The sequence below is a fragment of the Rhipicephalus microplus genome, chromosome 1, assembly GCF_043290135.1.
Source record: "Rhipicephalus microplus isolate Deutch F79 chromosome 1, USDA_Rmic, whole genome shotgun sequence".
NCBI lineage: Eukaryota > Metazoa > Arthropoda > Arachnida > Ixodida > Ixodidae > Rhipicephalus > Rhipicephalus microplus.
The window spans coordinates 235,640,088-235,664,602 of record NC_134700.1 but is presented as its reverse complement, the minus strand read 5'-3'; the positions used below and the strand labels follow the sequence as shown (position 1 = coordinate 235,664,602).

The following is a 24,515-nucleotide window of genomic DNA, read 5'->3' as shown; positions in this document are numbered from 1 at the left end:
GCTCCACCAGAGATACGATTGTCCCCCACACTATACATTGGTTCCCCGCGCATGTCGGCTCCGTAAGCGGCGTTGCACTGAACCCGAACGAGTCGGCCCACACAGCCGCGCGCGCACTCACAGACCGCGCTGCTCTCGACCTGGGTGACGGCTCCAGTGCCGACGATGTGGGACATAAAGACACACCTACTACACACAACGAGATTACCAAGTATTACTACATGGAGAGGCGGGAATTCCCAATGCCACATTCAAAACTCAACAGAGCGCAGGCCGTCTCGTTGCGCTTACTTCAAACCCATTCGTACCCGTAGTTAGCATACCTAAATGCAATTTATCCTCGCAAATTCCCCGATGCCACCTGCGCCGCTTGCGGGCAGACCGCTACGTTAGCACACATGCTCTGGGAGTGCGGGTCGCTTGGACCGACTTATAGCAAACCCGAGTGGGATGCGCTTCTGCACAGCCCAGAACTTCAGGACCGAATCCTGGCCATCCAGTGCGCCCGCGACAGGGCCGTCAGGCTAGACCTGCCGGTCCCCACGTGGGAGTAGCCGGGTGACGTGTGGCAACCTCAGCGTCTGCACTGGACCCAAATAAAATTGTTCTCACTCACTCACTCACTCACTCACTCAGCTCACGTGGGCCTTGAAGGCAATGAAACGGCTGACGCCGCCTCCCGCGCGCTCACTCTGCGGGTAACGCGTTCAGATCCTTCCGAAATGGATATCGAACCCAATCCGGCTTCAACACTTCGAGAAATTACTGTATTCTACCGATTCTGCCATTCAATGTATCCTAAACCCTGTAAGGGCCTTACAAAGGCGAAGGAGTGTTTACTCCCCCGCCTTTACACCAAAACACTGCAGTGCCCAGCAGTTTTAAATATCTCGATCCTGCCTGTATAGGAAAATGCCCGCACTGTGCGGAAAAGTGTTCGGACATCTTCTACAAGGTGTGGACATGCCGGTCAACCCCTCGCCTCACCCCACCAGGGAGAACTGGGAGGCGGCCCTGCTTGGCTGCTCCGACCAGGCGAGAAGGCCCTGGTCAACCGAGCCCAAGTCGCTTTGAACGCCAATGGGCTTCTGTAATGAGGAGCCCACCTAGTGTTTGTGAGGGGTGGCTCGCACTGAGCCACCAACCACATACTCACTGTAAATAGATATGAGAAAACTTTTTCCCTCTATTTTTGCTCTAAAACAATGCTTACTCCGATATTCAAAAACGCTACTTGACTTGAACTTGACTTGAAACCACCTTCAATGCAGCGCGTTCGCAACGCGTCTGTGCGTTTGTGCTGCCTTGGCACGGCCTAAAGACAGAGCGTTCGAAATGTACTTGTGCTGCATTGAAGTCGGTGGCAAGTCAAGATGGAGTCTAGCAGCATTTCTGAATACAGGGATTAGTTTTGAATACACGAGGTTTAAAGGCCGAGACTCACGAGAGAACTCCGTCACCATAGTTATGGGCCAAGTAATTCATGATAAAAATAATTTTTTTTGAGTAGGTAAAGGCTCGCGGAGCTGCGCAAGGTCTTGTTATATACCGGGTGTTCAAACGTGAGCTCTATGTTTTCGTTGCAATTCAGTACTGGCTCTAACTTGCAAAGCACCTTTACATTTAGGTTATGCATTTGGGGACACATATTGAGTCAACAAGTAACGCTGCCAGCCGTGCAGTTAATAACGATTGAATAATGAACTTTTTAGTGACTGTAGTAAGCGGTCTTGCTTGCACTAAAAAGGTGGAGGTGGGCGTGTTCACCGTTCGTACACAGCTGAGCTCTGAAGAATTTTTCTAGCACCAGTGGCATTGGCGCTCAGGCTCTTGCAGGTTGGGGTATATCCCAGTCCCGTACTCTAGCCCAAGATTTGTCCAGAAATTCAGAAGTCAAACACATACGTGTTTTACTCAGAGTTTGTTAGCTTAGATCATATGCTCTGACGGTTCCCTGCGTTGCGGTTTGAAGACGTTACATCGTCCAAGTGCGATGCTGCGTTACGCAGTACGGATTCAAGGACGCATCTATGGGTCCAACCGGCCCACTACGTGGCGGTGAGGCTATAGGCCTATTTGTACCGGCGTGGGAGCGGCCCGCTACGTGCTAGTTCATGCCTCAATGGACCCAAATAAACTTTTTTTCATACCATACCATATCACATTATACGATACCATACCATACCATATCATACCTGTGTGTTCCGAGACGTTGCGCTGCAAAGATTCATTGCGTACCATACCATACCCTACCACATCATACCATACTATGTCCTACTACACCATACCTATGTGCTCTGAGATATTGCGCTACAAAGCTTCATTAGGTTTTCAATGACTACGCATGCGAAGCGGCAAATATCAGTGCGATGTTCTTGATATGACGAGCAGTCTTTCCTTGCTTGCCAGCCTGTTGTAAAGACTAGCCGTTCTCATTGGTGTATGGCATGCAGCACACACCGGGTGAAACGAAGAACACGAACAAGAGACGGATGCGCTGCCATATTATGTAATGATCAGTCGACTAGCCTTCAAAAATACGCCCATTTTTAGCCGTTGTCATCTTTGCCGGTGCTCAGTTCAACCAGATGAAACGCCGCAAGCAACTGCGGGGGTGAAAGGAGAGAACACGAAGAATCTTGAGGGTAGGTTTAACGAGTGAATACGAATACTTGCACTCTTTAGCCGCGCAGTGCTAGGGTTGCGAAGCCTCCCGCGCGTGCGCCTCCTCGAAAAGCTCGCATGGCAGTCTTTACAAACCCACTTCCACGGAGCGGCCACGAAGGCAGACGTATAGAATTGGCTGCCTCTTTTGCTTGTTGATACTGGCATCCAGCAATCGTATGAATGAGCTGAACAGTGGGCAACGTCGGCTTGCTTCCTAGGAAGCCTCCGAAAAGTTCTCGCAACGAAAGGGTGAAAAGATAAAATAAGGGTGATGGCATATTTTGCGTGCGTAAAGGGGCGCCCAGCTCAATCCTAGATGCTTTTTACGTTTCTATACGCAAGATCGAAGTGGTGCGTCCCTAAAAAGTTTGTTGTCCACTCACGCACAGGCAGCGAAACATGAGCAGTATCTAGTTTGGACATGGACAACTAAAAAGGAATGATGTTAAATGGTTGATGCGCTTCCTTGGGCACTCTATGCCGGCAGTTTATGGAGCAGCTGCCTCTTATGGTCCAGGAGAAGGTAAAGATTGGCACGTTCCTTGTTTGTGTACAGTGAGCTTTGAAGAATTTTTCCAGCAACTGTGGCATTGCCACACAGACTCTTGCAGCTAGAGGCATATCCCAGTCCCACGCACTCGAACAAAATTTATGGGGACTGGACGTTTGTTTTGCGATAGCTATTTAGACATCCATCAGCGATTCGAATGATGATCCGCACATTATATTACGTGTCTGGGTCAGTATTCGCGAATGTTTTCCTTCGTAAGTGTTATTTAAGATTAACCGGCTCATATCACAGTGTAAGGCTGCGTTCCTACGAACATTTCAAATGCAAGACGTTTTCCATAATGCGGGCTATTAACTGCGGGCTCATTGTATTCGAAAAAGAGGAAGTTGACTCAAACAGGTGTATTAAACATTTTACTTTTTTCAAGAACTTATGACCAAGTCACCCAAGAAAAAAGTCGCCCTGCAACAGGTATATTTCTGTCTGGTACTTCATGGCGCCTCCGACTACGTTTTATGCACAAGCACACATGTAGTGTGACCCACCAGCTGCATCTTTTTTTTTACGTATTTCACCACTTCGTCTGGTGTTATTCCAATGGGACTCTGCATCCAACGAGTTAGTAAATTCATTGATGAGAAAGCCATAGAGTACGCCTCTATGTAGGTGTCTGTCGAGTTGTTTGACAAAGTTAATATACCTGGTTACATCCAATAACTTAATGGTGTGCGTCCGCAGCATGTTCAGACTAACTGACGGTGAAGGAGGGACACAAGGATAACCAGTAACTGGAAGGTTCTGTTTGATGCTGGAGGCCGGATGATGGGTACAGTATATACACAGACACAAGAAAGAAATGAACGACAAAATGAACGCAGACATGCAGGCACATAAATGAGTGGTGGCAGAGCGTGAGCAAATGGCCGCGCGTGTTCGCTTCTGTCACATAAAATAGGCAACTGGTCCATCAATGTGAGGCGTCAGCTACTTTTGACAGCCAGTGTCCACTCACATACCTCACAAATGTTATGAGCCATGACGGTACAACATTCACTCAACGAAGTGCTTCCGTTTTTTTCCACCTGTTTTCTCGCTTTATGCCAAGGCCGCGCTTAGAGTTTGTTTGCTTACCTTTCATGTTAGTAGGGGCGTCTGACATTGACTGCGTAGCTCTTCAGTTGCCAAGGAATCGTGTCACGGCTATCGATCGAACATAAGTGAGTCGCAGAAGAACTATATACGGCCCCTGTAGGTGTGGCTAATCGCTTCTAAGTGCCGAAAACACGCAGAAGGAGCGTTTTGAGTGATCTCCTGTCAGAGCTGTTGTCTCGCCTCTTGTCTAACTGCAACGCGAGAATGCAGTATGAATGCGTTAATCAGCCGAATGTGCTTCCGCGCGAACAGCGCCGATGGAAAGGGCTAAAGGCGTTTGTGTCGGGCCCCCGGTGATGTCTTTCGATGCATAATGCAAAAGCGACCATACAAAAGCCGACGTTCACGTGCGTTTCTGGCACTACAGTTGCAGCCGCCGTGGCTAAGTGTATGCACCTTTCTGCGCCACTCGCGAGTTGGGTGACGCGCCGTGAGGATGCTCTACTACTCGCCATGACACACTCAACTAGAGGGTGCCCGCACGCCGCTGCAGTGCCGGTTCTCCGCAGCACACTTCACTGCGACCCGGAACTTTGCACGTTGCTTGCACAGGTGAGTGCTCCTTGTTCGGTGTTCACTCGTGAATTACGATAGCGAGTCATATGCAACTCCTCAGCATGCATTGCTCGTAGTATAAAATCTTACAGCTGTTTTGTTCTTGGCAAGTTGAACTGCATGTGTTCATGCTGTTGTCTTAGTTTCCGAGCCGTGAATACATTTTCTGGCCATCGCAAGTGAAACATGAGCCGTGGTGTCTCCACCTAATTTTATTCTTTGAGCCGAATTTCCTAGGAGAGAAATTGAGTCATTATGAGAAAATTTTTGTGGAGGAGAAAATCGAACCGTTGAAGATTATAGGAAAGAGAAATTTCTTCCTGTACGTGATTATATTGAGGCACTCTAAAAGAGAACGTTCACTAATACGTAAATGTATCTGAACCCTATTTTTTCAGTACAGTTGTAACTATAGATTTATTGAATTGATTGGCATGCTCTAAATATACCATTAAACTTGGAATAATGTAAAATCGAGAATGAGATTATCTGGTCCTTCAAAATCTCTAATTGTAGCATAGTGCATGGCACCCAGGCGCACCACGCCCTGCGCGTCTCACCTCCTTGTCAAGATGGCCCAGACATAAGAGACACAATGTCCGCGCGATGCCGGCCAGGTAGACGGCACTTGGAGTTATGACTGCCGACTGACATGCGATTACGCGGAGAAAAAATGCACTGACTATGTCAGCAGGCCGATAGAGAAATATAGGAGGTGGTAATGAGTGATATACGCCGCACAGACTATGAAATAATCAAAGCAACCCTCCCGCCTGTAGCATCATTCGGTACGTAAGAACACTAGGGGCCGCCGAGTCCTCTGGTCCGTGCCATTAGTGTGGTGTGCTGCCTCAACAAATCAAAGCTGGCGCTGCAACTATATGACACGTATATGTTTCAGCACAATTGCGATAGCGTGAGAGCACATGCTCGAACAAAACCCGCCTCTGTCAGAATGAAAACGAAATCACCGCTTTCTCACTCTGCTACCTGATACTGGTGGAACTTTGTTAAATAGGGTCTGGTGGCCAAATTTTTTCGTTTATTCGTGTTGATAGCAACACGGAACCCCATGAGTGTTCGCCGGAGAAAGGAAATTTCTTTGTTAGATATGAAACTTCGTAAAATTAGGTGTAGTTGGACCCAGCTATAATTGTATTTTGCACTTATAACTTCTCCAACATTTGATGTAAGCAAGAAAGCACTCATATTCACTTATTTCGAGACAGTATTGCAATAAATTCTAATTTGCACCTACGAATATCGCGAAGTGAGAGCATATTTTTGCGCTATGATTTTGCTTTTAGGTATAAGAGGATTTCGTCTTCGAAAATTTATTGTCCATACAGAAGTGACTGAATGATGGTGAAGCGCGAGGAAGAGCGGACATTTTTGAAGAGCATAGGAGAGGGCATCTTGTCGAGCGTTCTTCAAAAATATACGTTCTTTCTAGCGCTGCACCGTCATGGACGTATACCAACACGCCCAATTGATTAGAAATGAGTATATGGCTTCGAAGTTTGCATGCAGCGTTTCCGTACCAGCTCAGGCATGTCCCGGCCTTGCTTGTTTAGTTCATATATATCGCTTTGATTCGTTGCAGAGAGAAGATCGCCCTCGGAAGAATTAGTCGAACAAGCTTTACAAGAGACCGTCAGATGGTCCGGCCATGCTTTTCTTTCTGCACTTCCTCATACTACTGCTTTCTAACACTGCCGTGTCCCAACAACAGGAGTGCGATGGAACGTTTAAAAGACCCGCAAGACCGGAAGACCATCCGGCATTTAGCGATCTCGGGCGCGACCAGTTCGAGTCAATCACTAATTGTCCAGCTGCAGATGTCGACTGCTGCGAGGACGGAACTCTTTCTTGCTACAACTGGACTTACATTACGTGCTCGTGCCGCGAGGACTGCGAGGAGTTCGGCGACTGTTGCTGGAATTGTGAGAACAAATCGGTGGACGTAGACCTGGCTTCTCTGAACACCTCGAGGTGGGCCTGTACCAGCTTAGACCTTGAAGGCAACGTGACAAAGAACGTTTTTCTGGTTTCGCGGTGCAACAATTTGTGGCCCGTGCAAGACGACGTTCGCGAACGCTGCGAAGATGCGGATTTCAATCCCGGTGACATGTTCTTCAGGATTCCGGTAACGAGCCTGCGATCAAGGGTGACGCACCGCAACGCCTTCTGCGCGTTCTGCAACTACGACCTGGATGAAGTCGTTTTCTGGGAAGTGGCAGTCGTAGGGAGCAGGAGAGAGCATAAGCTGCGACCTCCTGCGTTCATATCGGCAAACTTCGACAGATACATGCGCCAGTGCAGCCAACTCCCTCTTATTGGAGACTGTCCTGTGGAAACGAATTCTACCGTGACGCGCTCCTGTTGGGCCTTTTACGCGCCCGTTATCGAAGAAGCGTCCGGCTCAACGTACTACAAAAACGCGTACTGCGCTCGCTGCCACGGAGCCAACCTGACAGCGACGTCATGCCTACCCCCCGAGAAGACAACGACGACACTGCGCGTAGAAGTGAAGGTTAGCATCAGCCTCCCGGATCTCGACCTTTCCTCTATATTCCGAACGGTCGACAGAAATAGCACCTGCTTCTCGTCATACAACGGAGTGTGCTACATCCAACAGGTGACGTACCGGTACGCGAACGCCTCGACGTCTAATCCGAACACGGCCATCTTGATTCGCGGCTACTTGACCATCGTCTGCATTTCGGTCTCACTGATATGCCTGGTTCTCAAACTAGTCGTTTACCTCATGTCTAAGGAATACCGTACGTTCTCGTCTCGCTGTACCCTGTGCTTATCCATGACGTTATTTTTTACTCAACTGTTCTTCCTCGTCTTTAACGTAACGAACTTCGGCCGCGATGTGTGCGTAGCATCCTCCGTGGTCGTACACTTTGGCTTCCTGTCGACGGCCTTCTGGACTACCGTGTTGTCTTACGACATATGGAAGACACTGATTCTCGTCCGACGACCCAAGGGCAGCTGGAAAAGCCTCGTCCGGTACGCCTTCGCTGGATGGGGTTCGCCTCTAGTAGTTGTTGGCGTGGCTTCCGTATTAAACTGGACAAAGGGTGACTCGCCACTGTCACCTTCATACGGCATGTCTCGCTGTTTTATAAATAAGAAGTGGAGTCACATCGCATTTTTTCTGGCCCCCATGTTAGGGCTCCTGTTCGTCGACATCGGATTTTACCTGCACACAGTCTTCACCATTCGAAAGACAGAGTCGCAGTCTCAGAAGTTCGACTTCAAGGCGAACGAAAAACCTTCGAGGATCTTGCTCTTCGTGAAGCTGGCATCCATCATGGGCGTCTCCTGGCTTCTAGGCCTCGTCAGCGGGCTCGTCAACTCGCTCCTCATGGACTGCGTCAGCATCGTCTTCATCGGGCTGCAAGGTGTTTTCCTGTTCTTCGGCTTCAGAGATCACAGGCACGTCTCCCAAATGGTGTCTTCCTCTTCGTCTCTGGTAAGCGGACTGTTGACGTATTCTCGATCGCGATCCTCGACGACGGCGACGACAGATGTCACCTTGGGCGTCCACATACCTACCATTCATGGAAGTAGTCACGACCGCCGGACGTCGGATGACGTGGCCTCCGCTTGATCCTACGAGAGCATCCGGGGCTAGGTGAAGGTGGGATGCGCTGCGTGGGACATCTTGTCAAAGCATGTGCGCCAGAGTTTTAATGCTGTACATGATACACGTGCTCGTTGTTCTGTTACATGAGTTGTCTATACCATATCGGCGAAATTTAGCGTCAGCCGTCCTGGTGTTAGAAAATACTTGGCAGACGGCATATAGCCCGATGGTCACTCCTTGTTTTTATTCTAAAGAAACCATCACGGTAAGTCACATACATTAGAAAAAAGATAAGTAAGTGGAGCGCTGCTTCGTTTCACGCCGCTCTTGGTTGCAACACAACGAAAATATGGTGTGTGAAACGAGCGGTAACACCGCCGTTTGCATGCCCTAGCTGAAACGGTCGCAAATTGGTCGTGATATGTATGGTGTGTGCGATGCTTACACTTCCATGTCACGCTCATGAAATCACACCGTCTAGCGGTGAACGCTTTTGACATTTCCCGCAATTCTACCTCAAGTAGCTTGTATATACTATGGTGTATTGTTGTATTTTATTCATGCTTCCAGCATGACATGACATCTTCGACGCTTGTACGAAGCATGTGCCACAGATGTAAATAAAGTCGCCAAGCAGTCTGCTGAAACAGACTTCGAATCAGATGACGTCTATTGTACTTCACCCTGTACCACACGTAAGACCATCTTTCCCGTATTCACGCTTTGCGCGAAATACGCGTACGTCCTGAGATGTCAGTAAATTCCTCCCGTTTTCAAGTTATTATAGCCTCGCACGAATCAATTGTCGTCTCCTGTGAATATAGTCTGTTAAAGATATGAATATTTGTTCTAATAGAAACTGTCTTCTGATTTTCTATTTCACACACTTTACTTATGTGTACCCTGCAGTGCTGTGTCGATTTCATATTATATGGCTTTTCATATGGTGAAATAGAAAATGAATATGTTTGCTTCATCGTTTGAGTCAAGCCCATGTTTGATCTCTTGTATTTGCTGCAATGTTAGGGCACGTACAAATGGCACCGTTGTGTTCGCTGCAGCCGTTGCCCCTCTCCAGATGATGCTACTCTTGTTCCACTGGGTTCATCATCATACATTTCATGTCTATTTCTGCGTGCAAATAGTCTCATCAAGTAGAGAACTGCTGCTATAAATGATATCTACATAGAAAGCTTTAGAGTTTGTGGCGATTCGTGAACAATGAAGCTGTTCGTTCGGAGGTACTGTTTGTCGTTATCCAACGAATTCTGCTGGTATTGAGTAAGGTCAAGGTTGCCTGGCGTCTGTCCTTAAGACAGCTCAAGCCCAAGACAATTTGTTTGAGCGCCCGCTTTGAAGTAATCTATGAATTTATTCAGTTCTCCGCCGCTAGTTCAAGAAGCTTTTGCAACTGCTCTTGGTCTACGTCAAAGTAAGCATTGCGCACTAATTCCTCTTTACGTTCTCAGCTGGTTGACGGGACGCTTCTACCGAGAATATCCTTACTGTCGTGCATCTGCCTCCTCGATTATGTGTGCGTATCTAGTCAAAACTCTTAACGTAGTCATTGTACGCGTACGCTCGAAAAGATGTTTTTTGTGTAGTTTTTATTGTAGTTAATTCAAAATCCATTGTGCGGGCGACTGCTGTGTCGAGTCGGGCCCTTCTGTGTGTGTGTTTGTGGATGCTATGTTCGTACGGGGTCGTCAGTGCACAGTTTATGTCTAGAGGTACGTTTTTTGTTCAAACCTATTGGCTGCATTAGATGTGTGGCAAACTGTACGTTGTGGTCTGCAGCTCTTACAGCATGGTTTTTTTTTATAAATAAAGTTTATGAATATGGGCGAATGAGGTTTCTGTGTAATGAAAAAAAAGAATTGTGATCATTTTCTGCCCGCAATAAGCTTGTCCTTCGTAATAGAAAAGGTGACTGTTACAGACCAGCTGGCTCTTTAGCTGCGAATTCACCGTCACGATCAGCCCGCGACTTTTGCAGAAGAGCACATTTGCGTACAAACTGAATCCTTGCGAATTCGGACCCGTGGACTGAATTCACAAGGCTCCTCGTTTTTAAATGTTATCAGCAACTAGAATGGCAGAGTTCATCATTGATTTTTCGCAGCCGTATTTCGCCGGTACCTTTAACGTATAAACAAATTTAACATAACTGAACTGCTTTAGAAATGAGCACGAGTATCACATTCACTAATATATTTACGTATAACAACATTTTTTTTTGTTAACTGTACACTACTATATAAACATTCTAGATCGGATGCACACCTGCTTCATAGCATTCGAAAAACGTAATACGTAAATGTCTTTTTGCAAACTAGTTTATATGCGAAAATATGGGCCAGTTGTGACTCAATATTTATTTACGATGGAAAGAGCCCGTCATTAACAATTTCTGGTTCACGGTAGTGAATCATAATTACGGTGGTTGCATTTCGATGCAGCGAAAGGTCAGTGTACTTCCGATTTTGGAGCACGTTAAAAAAACTCCAGCTGGTCAAAATTTCCGGGCCCCCACACTATGTTGTCCGTGAGTCGTATCGAGGTTTGAGGTGAAAGACCTCTCGAATTAATATTTATAATCGTTTTTTTTTACGAAGGAACACATTTTCTAGTCATCTGCCAGGTTTTCTGCACACGACGAACGAAATAAACAAGTATTGTAATAGTGATGACAACACAATGCCTGTTAAATATTGTGTGAACGAGAAAGAGTGTCACTATCATCATGAAAAAAGCACCAGGGTTCGGATTAATAAAGAGGTGGATGGGTGGGCTTCGCCATGGGCACGGTGGCTCGTCCTTTTCTCAACATTTTGGTGCCGAAACCCGGGAAGAAACCAGGGACCTTTGTGATCTTCAAAGGCAGCACGGCGGCTCGTTCTTTTCTCAACAGGGCCATCGCCGAGGACCTCGGAAGATGTTACTCGAACGATGTGCCCTTGGCAGCCTATTTCCGGGGCACAGCAACAACCGTTGGACAAATAAAGTTCATTCAACAGCACAGTTCAATGAGAATGGTCACCCAAAAATGTACTATATTGTCATTACTTTGCATTGTGTGTTAGAACTTATAAATGGAATACTGAAGAGGGTCAATAAATAAATGTGAAAGTATATGTGAGGGTGTCAAGAACATTTATTTGTTTATGACATTGGTGACCCCGACAGCGCCGACATGAAGCACACACTCTATGGTGCCGCAGAGTTGTCTTCAAACTCGTGGTGCCTATAATGATCAGGAGAAAAATAAACGGTAGGGTGGGACGGAGGGGGGCTATTTTGCTGTGGGCACGAAAGTTTGAGTGTTTTGTCAGCTAAAAGTGAAAAGTCTTCCACTTTTAGAATTTGCAGTTATAGAGCTGTATTATGTCAAGTTCTTACTGCATATGACATTGTTTCAAGTGTACGTGTTTTAGGAATTGAGAGCACTAATTTTGCAATGGCTGTGCGTGTCCATTTCTGGTCATCCTTAAAAGACGTCATTATGATTGTGCAATCGCTGAGCGAAACAAAGCACAGTACAGGAAGAAACGGTCTGGACCGGAGGATGCGCCAACTTGTCCAAGAGTCAACGCTTCTGCATTACATCATGGTGACATTGAGTGTCGCTACTAAAACAAGAGAACGCTGGCTGGTCGCGAAGAGTTTGACGGCTTTCTTCGCACCAGGCGGGCACAGGATGCCGAGTTCTGGAGTATGAGTTGCTCGGGTGAGAAGCCGTAGGCCTCTAAGAGGTGTCCTAGCACTCTCAGTGTGACACGGCGCAATCGTGGTCGTCGCGTCTGGATCCAGGCCCACTCTGAAAGAAGTTGTACATGTTTGTAATTGCTTTCGCTATAGCAGTCGCCGCAACATAAACGCGTTCACGTAGCGCTGCATGTCACCAAAAGTAGAGAGGCATGTCGTCTATCCCAAGTGACGGTTTTGGCCACGCGTATGGAGGTTGTAGAATTCGCTAGAGACACGAACAGTATAAAAGACCGATTGGCAACTTCCGAATGTGGACAGTTAAATAAATAAATAAATAAATAAATAAATAAATAAATAAAGTGTATAGCTGATCTCTTTGTGATAGGAATCTGTGTAACGCGAAAGTGAAAAGTATATTCACAAAAGTAGCATGGCTACTCTGAAGTAGCATGTTAGAGCTTGTATAATGCATATTGCCGTTTGGCAGCTTTAGCACCCACGTTGACGCATCGTGGCACTTCTCTATCGCAACAACTAACGCCCCTCATGATTTAAGCGCTCTGGTATCTGAAGCTGTCAACCAGGACACAGCGTATCGTGCATAACACACGTACATAACAACACTCATATCAACATGCACGTAATAAGCACTTGTACTCGATGTGCACTTCTTAAAGGCATGTGTTTCTCTTTTTCTCAAGTGATATTGTAACCTATGCCTGTGCTTATAAGCATACATTACCACACTGCACTTCAGCAACACGGGAAGCAAAAGTTCGCGGATTGAGCTGTGAACGCACGCAGGCGTTCCACGTCCCGCTGGCCTCGGTCTCGCTCCACCAAGGCACGGTATTCACCAGTCACATCGTTGCCTTTCGCAGCGATTATTACAGTGGGTTTATTATTTTGGTCAGTGCTATCGGGTGCGGCGATGGCGTAGTGGTTAGAGCATCCGCCTCGCATGCAAGAGGTCCGTGGTTCAAATCCCGGTGCCGCGCAGTTCCCAACCGGATTTAAAAAAAATCCGCGTGTTGATGGAACTGCACTAAGAGGCCTGGGGTGCGGCCTCACCGGTAAACACCGCCGGGAACGCACTCCCTCACCAGAGAAGGACTGGCCACCCTGGTGCAGCATCTGGCCACTACCTCCCACATGCATACGTCAAATAACTCACGGCCCTCAGTCCCCAGCAGCTGCGAAGCAACTGACCACGGCGGCGGTCAGATCTGCAACGCAGCAGAGGGTGCTAAGAATCTCTGGATCCGGACAGGCCGCCATTGGAACCTGAACTTGGCAACGTTTAACGCTAGAACGTTATCTAGTGAGGGAAGTCTAGCTGTACTATTCGAGGAGCTAGAGGGTGTTAAATGGGATATAATAGGGCTCAGTGAGGTTAGGAGGACAGGTGAGGCCTATACTGTGCTACAGAATGGGCACGTCCTTTGCTATCGGGGCTTGGCAGACAGAAGACAACTGGGAGTGGGGTTCCTAATTCACAGAAACATAGCTGATTGATTGATAGATATGTGGGGTTTAACGTCCCAAAACCACTATATGATTATGAGAGACGCCGTAGTGGAGGGCTTCGGAAATTTCGACCACCTGGGGTTCTTTAACGTGCACCCAAGTCTGAGCACACGGGCCTACAACATTTCCGCCTCCATCGGAAATGCAGCCGCCGCAGACGGGATTCGAACCCGCGCCCTGCGGGTCAGCCGCCGAGTACCTTAGCCACTAGACCACCGCGGCGGGGCCAGAAACATAGCTGGCAACATAGAGGAATACTATAGCTATAATGAAAAGGTGGTAGGTATTGCAATTAAACTGAATAAAAGATACAAGATGCAGGTAGTACAGTCTTACGCGCCTACATCCAGCCATGATGACGCTTCAGTTGAAAGCTTCTATGAACACGTGGAATCGGCAATGAGTAAGGTAAAAACACAGTATACTATAGTGATGGGCGACTTTAATGCAAACGTAGGGAAGAAGCAGGCTGGAGACCAGGCAGTAGGAGATTATGTCATCGGCACTAGAAACGCCAGAGGAGAGAGCTACTAGTAGAATTCGCAGAACGCAATAATTTGCGGATTTTGAATACCTTCTACCGAAAACGAGGAAACCGCAAGTGGACATGGAGGAGCCCTAATGGCGAAAATAAGAACGAAATAGACTTTATAATGACTGCACACCCAGGAATCGTGCAGGATGTGGAAGTGGTTGGCAAGGTACGATGCAGTGACCATAGAATGGTACGGTCTCGAAATCGCCTAGACTTGAAGAAGGAACGACAGAAACTGATACGCAAGAAGCCAATCAATGAGCTAGCACTGAGAGGGAAAGTACAGGAATTCAGAGTGTCGCTGCAGAACAGATACTCGGCTCTTAGTGAGGAAACCAACCTTAGCGTAGATACAATGAATGACAATCTGACGAGTATCATTACGGAGTGTGCAGTGCAAGTTGTAGGCAGGGTAGTTAGACAGGACACTGGCAAGCTTTCCCAGAAAACGAAGAATCTCATTAAGAAGCGTCAAATCATGAAAGTCTCAAGTACAACAGACAAAATAGAACTGACAGAGCTTTCGAAGTTGATTAGTAGACGCAAAGTATGCGATGTAAGAAGGTATAACATGGAGAGAATTGAACATGCTCTGAAAAACGGAGGAAGCGTCAAAGCAGTGAAGAGGAAACTTGGGATAGGCAAAAGTCGAATGTATGCACTAAGGGACAAAGAAGGCAAAATAACTACCAATATGGATAGGATAGTTAAAATAGCGGAGGAGTTTTACAGAGATCTGTACAGTAGCCGAGACAACCACGACCTTAATACTATAAGAACTAGCAGTAACCCAGATACACCCCACCAGTAATGATAGAAGAAGTCAGAAAAGCTTTGGAGAGCATGCAAAGAGGCAAAGCTGCTGGTGAGGTGTCACAGGTCCCGTTAATTAGGGAGGCGATCGCCGGGCTAATTCCAAGGGCCGAAGTATCGGCCCCCCGAACCGCACCACGAAAGCGTGGACAATTTAGAAGTGGTCCTTTTTGGCGCACCAGCGGACGCCGGCTGTGGCCCAAAGAACAAGTCAGAGCCGAGAGTTGATAAACAAACAGAATTATATTCTCAATGATGGCAGATAAAAAACAATACACAAGAATGCACCCTCCAGAATAGTTGCATACAATATGTCACCAATCAAACAACGTACTACACAGTACAATCAACCACACTCGAAACAATGGACACAGACAACAATACGCACTACAATGCAGTCGCATGCATTGAACAACCAAGACACTTAAAGACTAAAGAGATAAAAAACCTATTCAGTCCAAAGTTCTTGGAACAAAAGTCTGGATGATACTCTTCCGAGAATCACTCACTCAAAGTCCAGCGTTGTTGTCGTTCCGCTGCCCCTGAAGTTTCTCTTCCAGGAAACCTCGCGTCTTCAATTGGCCTCTCTCCAAGCTTCAAACTTCTTTGCCGGAAACACGTCGGCTTCACACACGCAGCTGTTGCCACGCGTGTTCGCTCGATAGCGTGGACACACGCTTTTGCCTGTAGCTCGAGCCTTCACCCCTCAGGTGGAAGTCCTCTTGTTCTTCTCCTGCTTTGTCGCTACTGACAAAACCTTCGCCGACTACACGGCGGAATCCCTACGCGCTCTGGCGCTAACTTCCGTCTTCTCCTGATCTTTCGTCTCGGCTGCTCGATTAAATACCTTCCGCGCGAGATTCCAGAAAGTCCTCATCATTTCGTCGGCGCGATGCGCAGCGAAGGCTGGAGGAAAGGTTGAGACGATACGAGGGCCGTCCGCGACGGATGACTCAACCCGGCATCACCACGCCCCTTTCCATCTAGAAATTTTGAGTGCTTGCTCGGCCGCCGATGTGGGGTGAGGAGGTTCGTCGGCGAACCTACGCTTCCGAGGGGAGAGAGTCGCGCGCCCGGGGAGCCTTGGATGCTTGTTTTCTTTACTTTTTTATCGTTGACCTCGCGGCGTCACTCCGGCGTTTCGTCGCGAGAATTTGGCGGCGCGCCCTTTTTGAGCGCTCGTTCTGTGACATGAGGATCAGGTAACATCAGATCTGCTGAAAGATGGAGGACAGATTGTGTTAGAAAAACTAGCCACCCTGTTTACGAGGTGTCTCCTGACGGGAAGGGTACCAGAGTCTTGGAAGAACGCTAACATCATCTTAATACATAAGAAAGGAGATGACAAGGACTTGAAGAATTACAGGCCGATCAGCTTGCTCTCTGTAGTATACAAGCTATTTACGACGGTAATTGCTAACAGGGTAAAGCAAACATTAGAATTCAATCAACCCAAGGAACAAGCAGGATTTCGAACAGGCTACTCAAAAATTGACCACATTCATACTATCAATCAGGTAATAGAGAAATGCTCAGAGTATAACCAACCACTATACATAGCCTTCATAGATTACGAGAAGGCGTTTGATTCAGTAGAAATATCAGCCATCATGCAGACACTGCGGAATCAGGGCGTAGATGAAGTATATATAAACATTCTGGAAGAAATCTACAGGAGATCAACTGCTACCATAGTGCTTCATAAAGAAAGCATCAGAATACCAATCAAGAAGGGTGTAAGGCAGGGGGCCACAATCTCCCCAATGCTATTTACCGCGTGCTTGCAGGAGGTTTTCAGAAGCCTGGAATGGGAACAGTTAGGGATAAGAGTTAATAGAGAATACCTTAGTAACCTGCGCTTCGCCGATGACATTGCATTGCTTAGTAACTCAGGGGACGAATTGCAACTCATGATTACGAAGTTAGACAAGAAGAGCAGAAAGGTGGGTCTTAAAATTAATCTGCAGAAAACTAAAGTAATGTACAACAACCTCGGAAAGGAGCAGCGCTTCGAGATAGGTAATAGTGCACTTGAAGTTGTAAAAGACTATGTCTACTTAGGGCAGGTAATAACCGCAGAGCCTAACCACGAGATTGAAGTAACTAGAAGAATAAGAATGGGGTGGAGCACATTCGGCAAGCACTCTCAAATTATGACTGCTAGAATGCCACTATCCCTCAAGAGGAAGGTATATAACAGCTGTATCTTGCCGGTACTTAGCTACGGAGCAGAAACCTGGAGACTTCCAAAGAATCCAAACCAACTAGCCCAAATCGCCATTCTTCTTCTTTTACAAAGAGGGTTCAGCTTAAATTGAGGACGACGCAGCGAGCAATGGAAAGCAAAATGGTAGGTGTAACATTAAGAGACAAGAAGAGAGCAGAGTGGGTTAGGGGCAAACGGGGGTTAAGGATATCATAGTTGAAATAAAGAAGAGGAAATGGACATGGGCCGGGCATGTAGCGCGTAGACAGGATAACCGCTGGTCATTAAAGGTAACTGACTGGATTCCCAGAGAAGGGAAGCGGGTTAGGGGGAGACAGAAGGTGAGGTGGGCAGATGAGATTAAGAAGTTTGCGGGTATAAATTGGCAGCAGCAAGCACAGTACCGGGTTAACTGGCGGAACATTGGAGAGGCCTTTGTCCTGCAGTGGACGTAGTCAGGCTGTAGATGATGATGATGATGATGATGATGATGATCGCTATCAAAGCAGTCGGGGGCGAAGAAACATCGTTGGTGCATGTAGAAATATATAGAACTATCCCGACGATGAGCTGCCACAGGCTAAAACCAAGTGAGAGACGTAGACCGTAAGTACGTTTTGAGAGATTCATATATGCTAATGCGGCCACTGTTGTCGGCTGGTATCAAGACGCTTTAACCATGACCTCCAGGTATGCTAATCTTGGAGGCTATGCTTTAAGTACGTCGTTGCTGAATACTTCATTCCCTTCGGCGCGAGTAAGTGTCATGACGCATTATATACATTCCTTGACCGTTTAAAGTCGGTGGTGCCACACCGCTTCGCTTTAGCCAAGCTTTAGCCTCGCCTGGCCCCTATAACGGAGAGAACTATGCGATAGAGAACGTGGGAGATATATCAGAACAGCGTCTCCTATATTTCTTTAAAGTAGAGGAGGCGCTGATCAGGCGCGTTCGTGGTAAGACGCGCTACGCGCTCTGTAGTTTATTTTGTCAATGTCTGGCAAAAAAAAACCCTGGGTAGCTAATTGGCAGTGCGCCAAGCACTTGCCTTGGCAAACTGAGAGGTCATATAGGTTCGATTCCCTATGGTGGAACTTTGTTCCTATCGTTCCTTTCTGTCTCATCCTTTAGCATCCAATATACGAACGTCATATTCTTGACGGAAATACGTCACTGAAATATGGGCGGACCCCGGCATAAGGTACTTCTGTGATAATAAATAATAATTCCAAGCAGTAATCATGTCAGCTAACTAGTTCTTACCGCCATTCAATTGGTTCTGTGCGGAGCAGCATCGAAGATGCGAGCGTCTTCTACTCTTTGTGTATCATCTATCTCTATCGCGATACGTCTCCTAATACGCGTGTCATTGTCTGTATTTCTGATGTATAATACTTCATATTTCATGTGCCCTTAATATACACAGTACTGTGATCCTAACACCGCCGTATAAAATGATAAACGTTGGTTGAAGTACGCTTTTCAAGCTGATACTGCTTGAAATCTGCTTGAATAAAAGTATTACCAGTTACATTGTTTTAACTATAAAGCTTCCCATCTATCCATCCATCTTTTTGTGAGAGTCCTCCAGCGGTCGCAGACGATGCCTTCGCATTGCTATTGATAGAGCAGAGTTACGTGGCAGAGTCTGCCTCAACAAAATCAACTTCGTGAACGTCAACACTCAGCTGACCTATCTCCTCGAGTGAGTCGGAACGGAACAAAAACGGCAGCAAAAAACTCCCAAAAACTAAAACAAAATGATATTTTTTTTGCGAAACGAGAACGTAACCGAAGCGTATTTCAAGTGAAACCGATTTTTTTTTTCAATTGTTTTCGGTTCACAGAAAAAAAATGGCGATGCGAAACTACCGAGGTCATGGAAAGTGAGCAACAATGTATATATCAGAACACAGCAATAGCGCGTATCTCAGCCAGAAATTCCAAAGAAAATGTATGCTGAAAATATGCGAAAAGCGAAAACCGTGTCTCCCAGATGTGTTCATATTAACGCAAGTTAACTCGTGTGCCCCTCACGCTGGTCAGTGTGGAGAGGCTTTCTCTGCGCTGAAGCTGGTTTTATCACAACAGCGGTCTTCTACATAAGGAAGGGAGGAAAATAGGAGGAAAAGAACGGCAGGGAGGTTAACCAGCCTATAGGCAGCCGGTTTGCTACCCTTCACATAAAAGGGGGATGGGGAGATGAAAGATAGAGAGCAGAGAAGGAAGAGAGATAAACACAGCACATTCGGCAGCACACGAGCGCACACTCAGTCATTGTCCAGTCTTGTCTTTCGCGGTGTGTGAACGTCTTCTACATAAAGTCCACGCGCTGCTTCTGAGGTCATGTTCCCTTCCTTTACACAAAGCATTGAGCCTGCTTGAAAAGAAATCTTAATTTATGTTTTAGAAAACAAAGACTGATTAGGAAAGTACCAGTTCGCGCTGATTGGCGGGAATTCGTTGAACAGTTTTTTTCGCTCCTCTGAAGAACGCGCAAAGAACGTGTTTTACCCCTGTTCCACATAAAAGGAGCGCAATTATTACTTTTAACGTCAAATCTTGCATACAGATCAAAACCGTTGCGATTCGTTGCAAGATGCTGACACCATCCACTTCAAATGCTCCATAAACAAGCGTTGCTCAGCACATGGAGTGCGGGGGTCACCGTGCTCCTAGCTCTGAAAGAGGCACTCATGCACTCACCCACTTCACGTTAGATGTAGTATCGTTAAATTTGAATAGTGACATTTGAAACACGATTTCACCCTTTAATAAGGCTGGGTATTATGTTGAGCCTTGCATGTTGATATCTCCCTATTCCCAATTCCTGCGTGCAGATCTACAAGCAGTCATTAATTTTGCAGGCAACTGTGGTACTTGAAACGCGCTCCGTAATCACGCATCCTGCATGCTTAACTCACTGCAAAGCTTTTTTTGTCAAAGCTGGCTCTTCCACAATACGACTCGTGCTGTGGCAAAGCAAGCTTTGTGGACTAAGGATTTCTTTGAAAAGCACGCACGCGCTATATCTGTCCGTCGCTCTCTCTCGCTTTTTCTCTGTTTCTCTCTGTGTGTCTGCGCGCGCGCGCGCGTGTGTGCGTGTGGTTGGTTGGTTGGTTGGTTGGTTGGTTGGTTGTGTGTGTGTGTGTGTGTGTGTGTGTGTGTGTGTGTGTGTGTGCAGGCGTGTGTTTAATGTAAACAATGAGAAAAATGAATCCATCTCATATAGAGGATGCAGCATGGCGTCACTAATCCCCTGACTACCGAGAAATGAAAACCGCTTGTAAGTGTGTGAATTGTAATTGAAGAAAAAGCTCCGTCAACTTAGCCCGTTGTGCCCAGAAATGAACTCCAAAATACACAACAAGTTCATCCTGCATCCCGCGAAACGCACTTTGAGAAAAGGAGTTCATAACGCTGGATATTAATCGTTTTTTCTAAGAACCACAAAAATACAAGGAGTGTTCGTCTCTGTAATCTTAGCAGTGTTTGCAAAAACCACTTTTATGATCGCCAGACCGAGATGTTTTATCCATCCGTGACGCCCTAAATGTTATGAGGCCGTGTGCATGACTGGTCGCCTGTGTGCTCTTCCGTCACTGCAGTTGGTATACGGCAAGCCAAGAATGGTTGAAAAGGCAATGCTTGAAACTGCGCTGCTTTATATGCCTTACGTTACGGGGCATTTTATTTTTCGTCCTGTAAGAAAAACGGGACGAAAATTTCTGCAATTGGACAAATCTAAACCGAAACAAACAAAAAGAAAAGGTTTGTTCCGACACCGTCTCCATTTTTTTTCTTTTTAGTTATGTTTGCTGTGCCATGTACGGCAAACTGTGCGGTGTAAAACGTGCAAATTCTGATGCCGCTATTTAGTTGCGTGGTGATTCGTTTTGAAATATGACGAACGCAAAAATAGGGTTGCTTGGCGCCTCGTGGATTTCACCCATGAGCAATTTGCATATTCTCGCGGATGTAAGTTTGACTTACATGCAATGAGGCAGCCTGGTACCCTTGGCAGCTCTAACTACACAAACATTTACATAAAAGAAGATATATGGGCGTTCCGCATCGTTTTGCACCTGATATATTTATTCATAGAGTTTAAAATCCCAATTTCATTGTAAGCACTCTAGTGCTTTCTCTGCCATTCTCCTTTTGCATCCTACAAATAGCCGAGGTCTCTGTATTGTTTTTGTAATTTTATTGTTCTGTTTACTCCAATATTGCGCTTGTGAAATGCTTTCAAAATAAGCTATCTGCTTCATTGCTACTTTTAAATGTGTGCATCATTTTACAACTGTTCGAACATTTACATTTCACGTTAGTTTACTGTTCTGCTATTGCGATTTTGAAAGCAAATTTCATTAGCAGACCAAAAATATAAATTTGTGGCCGTGCCTATATACAGAGTATACAGTACAAAATATTTTGCTTACTCCTCAGTGCAATATATCTAGCGAAATAGAGTTTGCATCATAATAATAAAACTGATTAGAAACAATTCAAAAACAATTCAAAGATGTTGGAATTGGGATTCGAAAAACGTTGTTATGTCAAATGCTGCGGTTTCTCGTGTACCTCCCAACAAGCCGTTCCGGGCTATTTCTATTGTCACACCTCAACAGGTAAGTTCACAATATTTCATGCTTATTTATCAGAGAAAATAAAGGAGCCGCCTGTTGACTCTTCCTGTACTTAATCACACTGATTAATACGCTTGCGTATATGTATTTTACGTTCATTCATTTGTTGTCATTTTGTAGTTCTCCTTCTTTTTTACTGTTACTAATAATTAAGTAGCTAGATGTGCCATGGATGTGGATGTGGATAGTAGTGTGCATTGTCCTGCAGGTTATAGTGACATGGGCCTATAGGTCTCCCGCGTCGGAACATGCAGGTTTTTTCTATGGTTGTCGCTTCGCCGGCCTGCTAAACCATCCAGAGTTGGTCGACCAGTTCAGCGCAAAATGTTTGCCCATGCATCTCGCTGAGAAAGCATCGGAGATAATTACTTTATATTTTGCTTCGAATTGCCAGAGATACGCTTTTGTGTAGTAGTATAACCGGGCTAAGAAATTAAGCGCCAGTTTTGGTTTCAATGAACATGTGCGCGAGAATAGTGGTTGCCGGGCATCCTAACACCTGGTTGAAAAAAGTGAAGTTGACGTGGACGCTCGCATTTATCGTCTTTCACAATGTTTCACAAATAAATACTTTTTTATTGAAATTTAAAGAACTCTTTCCTAGTTTATTTGTGTCTTTGATTTATTACTTTTTGAATATATATCGCGCAACGCGTGGCAACTGGTCGACTTGTATTCGTAGCACTTGCCTCCTAGCACCCTTTCCACTCGCTCAGCGATATCACAAGTTGCATTGCGCTTATTTATCTCATTCGGATGCAGTGTGAAGTATGAATAAGGGAAGCGAAAAAGATATCTGATGTGGCGTGCGGCGAATGGAAGCCGCTCTAGGCCACGTCGAGCAGGTCAATCATGCATTAGACGAAGGTGTCTGAACCGGGGCGTCACATGTTTTGTGCTGCTCTTTGTAGGGGTTATTCCTGGAATTTCCAGCTCCGCGAAGGTTTGAAGGCTTCACAGTGACAGCTGGTGAGCGCAAGTATTTGGTTTCTTCATTTGAGCACACATTAATTTTACTTGAGTACATGTGTAAACCAAGTTTTCTGCAAGGTTATGTCTGGACTGACATAACCGCAGCGCCACTATAGAATTATTCGTAATGGTGACAGATTATCTGCTGCTGATCAAATACGTTGAACGAAAGACTTGAATGCTTGCTGGTTCGGCTATGCAGTTTGTTAATGAAGTTTGTTAGGAAAGGAAGGTATGTTGACTGGTTTGGCATAACCGGTATTCTACCCTGCACAGAGGGAAGAAATAAGAGAGAAGAAAAGAAGAGAAGGGGAAGTACACACGCACACATGCATTTTAAATGATCTGAAGCAATTACGGGCTTTCTCCTGTTCGTGGAAAAGCATGCAGTGAGTTTGAAACTTTGTAGATCTTCAAATACTGTCACTTAACTACATTTAATTGACTAAGTGCATCGAGAAATCATTCACCAGTTAGTGTTTCGAGAGCGAACGATTTGACAAGTGAACTTTTTTCACCAAGGCAACGCTGCTGCCATGACGAAAGAACTTGCCGTAATATTGCCCACAAAGACATTTCCTGGTCAACGATTTCTCATCGCCTTACGCCTCGATCTTCCCCTGAACAAATGTCTTGTTTGGTACGGAAGTTATGTAAGAAAATAATTGGCCAGGTTCGACGTACTACGAGAATTGTCATAGAAATTCAAAGTATCGTATTAGGTAAAAGTATTGCTGTACTGTCTTGCATTTTTATCTCGAATACTTCATGTTTGGTATGTTGAATCGTATCGCGATACAAGTGCTACGTATTTCTGCACAGTCCTTGTCCATACATGATATTGCAGGAGAACACTGGCTATAGATATACTCTAATCTCATATATGTTTGGTTAAGCCACTCAGTAGTTAAAACACGAATAATAAAGTGTGCCTTGTGCAAAGTCAGAAGATTGGACAATTATTGTATAAGCGTGATGCGCTTTCTAGTTCATGTGAGGCTCCCTGGTGGTGCGACTGGCAGAGATCAGTAAGGAAACGCGGTTTTGGAAGTTCTATATTTTCTTGTTTCTTTACTGACTCATCCCAGTGCGATAACTGCAACTGTGCAGATACTGTTGGCCGTCTGTTGGGCTATCGTCTACAATATGAACAAGATTGGTAGACTCTTTAGTATTCTTTGAGACTCGTTCATCGTCCCTTTACTGCAAAAAAAAAAAAAACATCTTGGGAGCAAGTTCTACCAGTATACAAGCGTACTTGAAGGCAGCATCACTGAACAACCGCCTGTGAAACACTGGACTGTGTGTGCGGTGTCTTTCCTGCTTCCTTTCTTTTCCTCTTTCACTTCCTTAGTCCCCTCTCCCCAAGTGTAGGGTAGCAAACTGGATGTAGTCTAGTTAACCTCTTTACCTTTCCTAGATTGCTTCTGTTGTTTATCGTAGCTTGTTTAGTGCTTTTGAGGTGATTTGCTTATTTCTGGACATAGGGAGTTGTTTCGTGTTAGCAAGGGCAAAATACAAATATTTCCAATACTTAGAAAAAAGAATGAAATAAATGTTATACCTACACTACGCATTCCTTTTATTAGGCTACTCAATCCCGAGCAATTCTTTGCTACTC

At 45.8% G+C, this 24,515-nt stretch overlaps 2 protein-coding genes across 2 annotated transcripts in view; one reads left to right on the top strand and one right to left on the bottom strand.

Moving 5' to 3' along the window:
* The first annotated feature begins 4,008 nt into the window (after positions 1-4,008).
* On the top strand, positions 4,009-10,331 carry LOC119166268 (uncharacterized). Its single transcript, XM_075891638.1, has 2 exons — positions 4,009-4,882; positions 6,489-10,331. The coding sequence occupies exon 2, from the start codon at positions 6,555-6,557 to the stop codon at positions 8,505-8,507; it is 1,953 nt and encodes a 650-aa protein (XP_075747753.1). The 5' UTR covers positions 4,009-4,882; positions 6,489-6,554; the 3' UTR covers positions 8,508-10,331.
* A 1,708-nt stretch (positions 10,332-12,039) lies between these two features.
* The window catches only part of LOC142769384 (apolipoprotein D-like), a 19,315-nt gene continuing 6,839 nt past the window's right edge, over positions 12,040-24,515 (bottom strand). Inside the window, exon 5 of the mRNA XM_075872597.1 lies at positions 12,040-12,300. Within this exon, the coding sequence (XP_075728712.1) occupies positions 12,113-12,300 (188 nt within the window). The 3' untranslated portion in view covers positions 12,040-12,112. The remainder of the gene's footprint in view (positions 12,301-24,515) is intronic.

Coding starts and splice junctions, on each gene's coding strand:
- LOC119166268 (XM_075891638.1), top strand. CDS start 6,555: ATGCTTTTCTTTCTGCACTTCCTCATACTACTGCTTTCTAACACTGCC.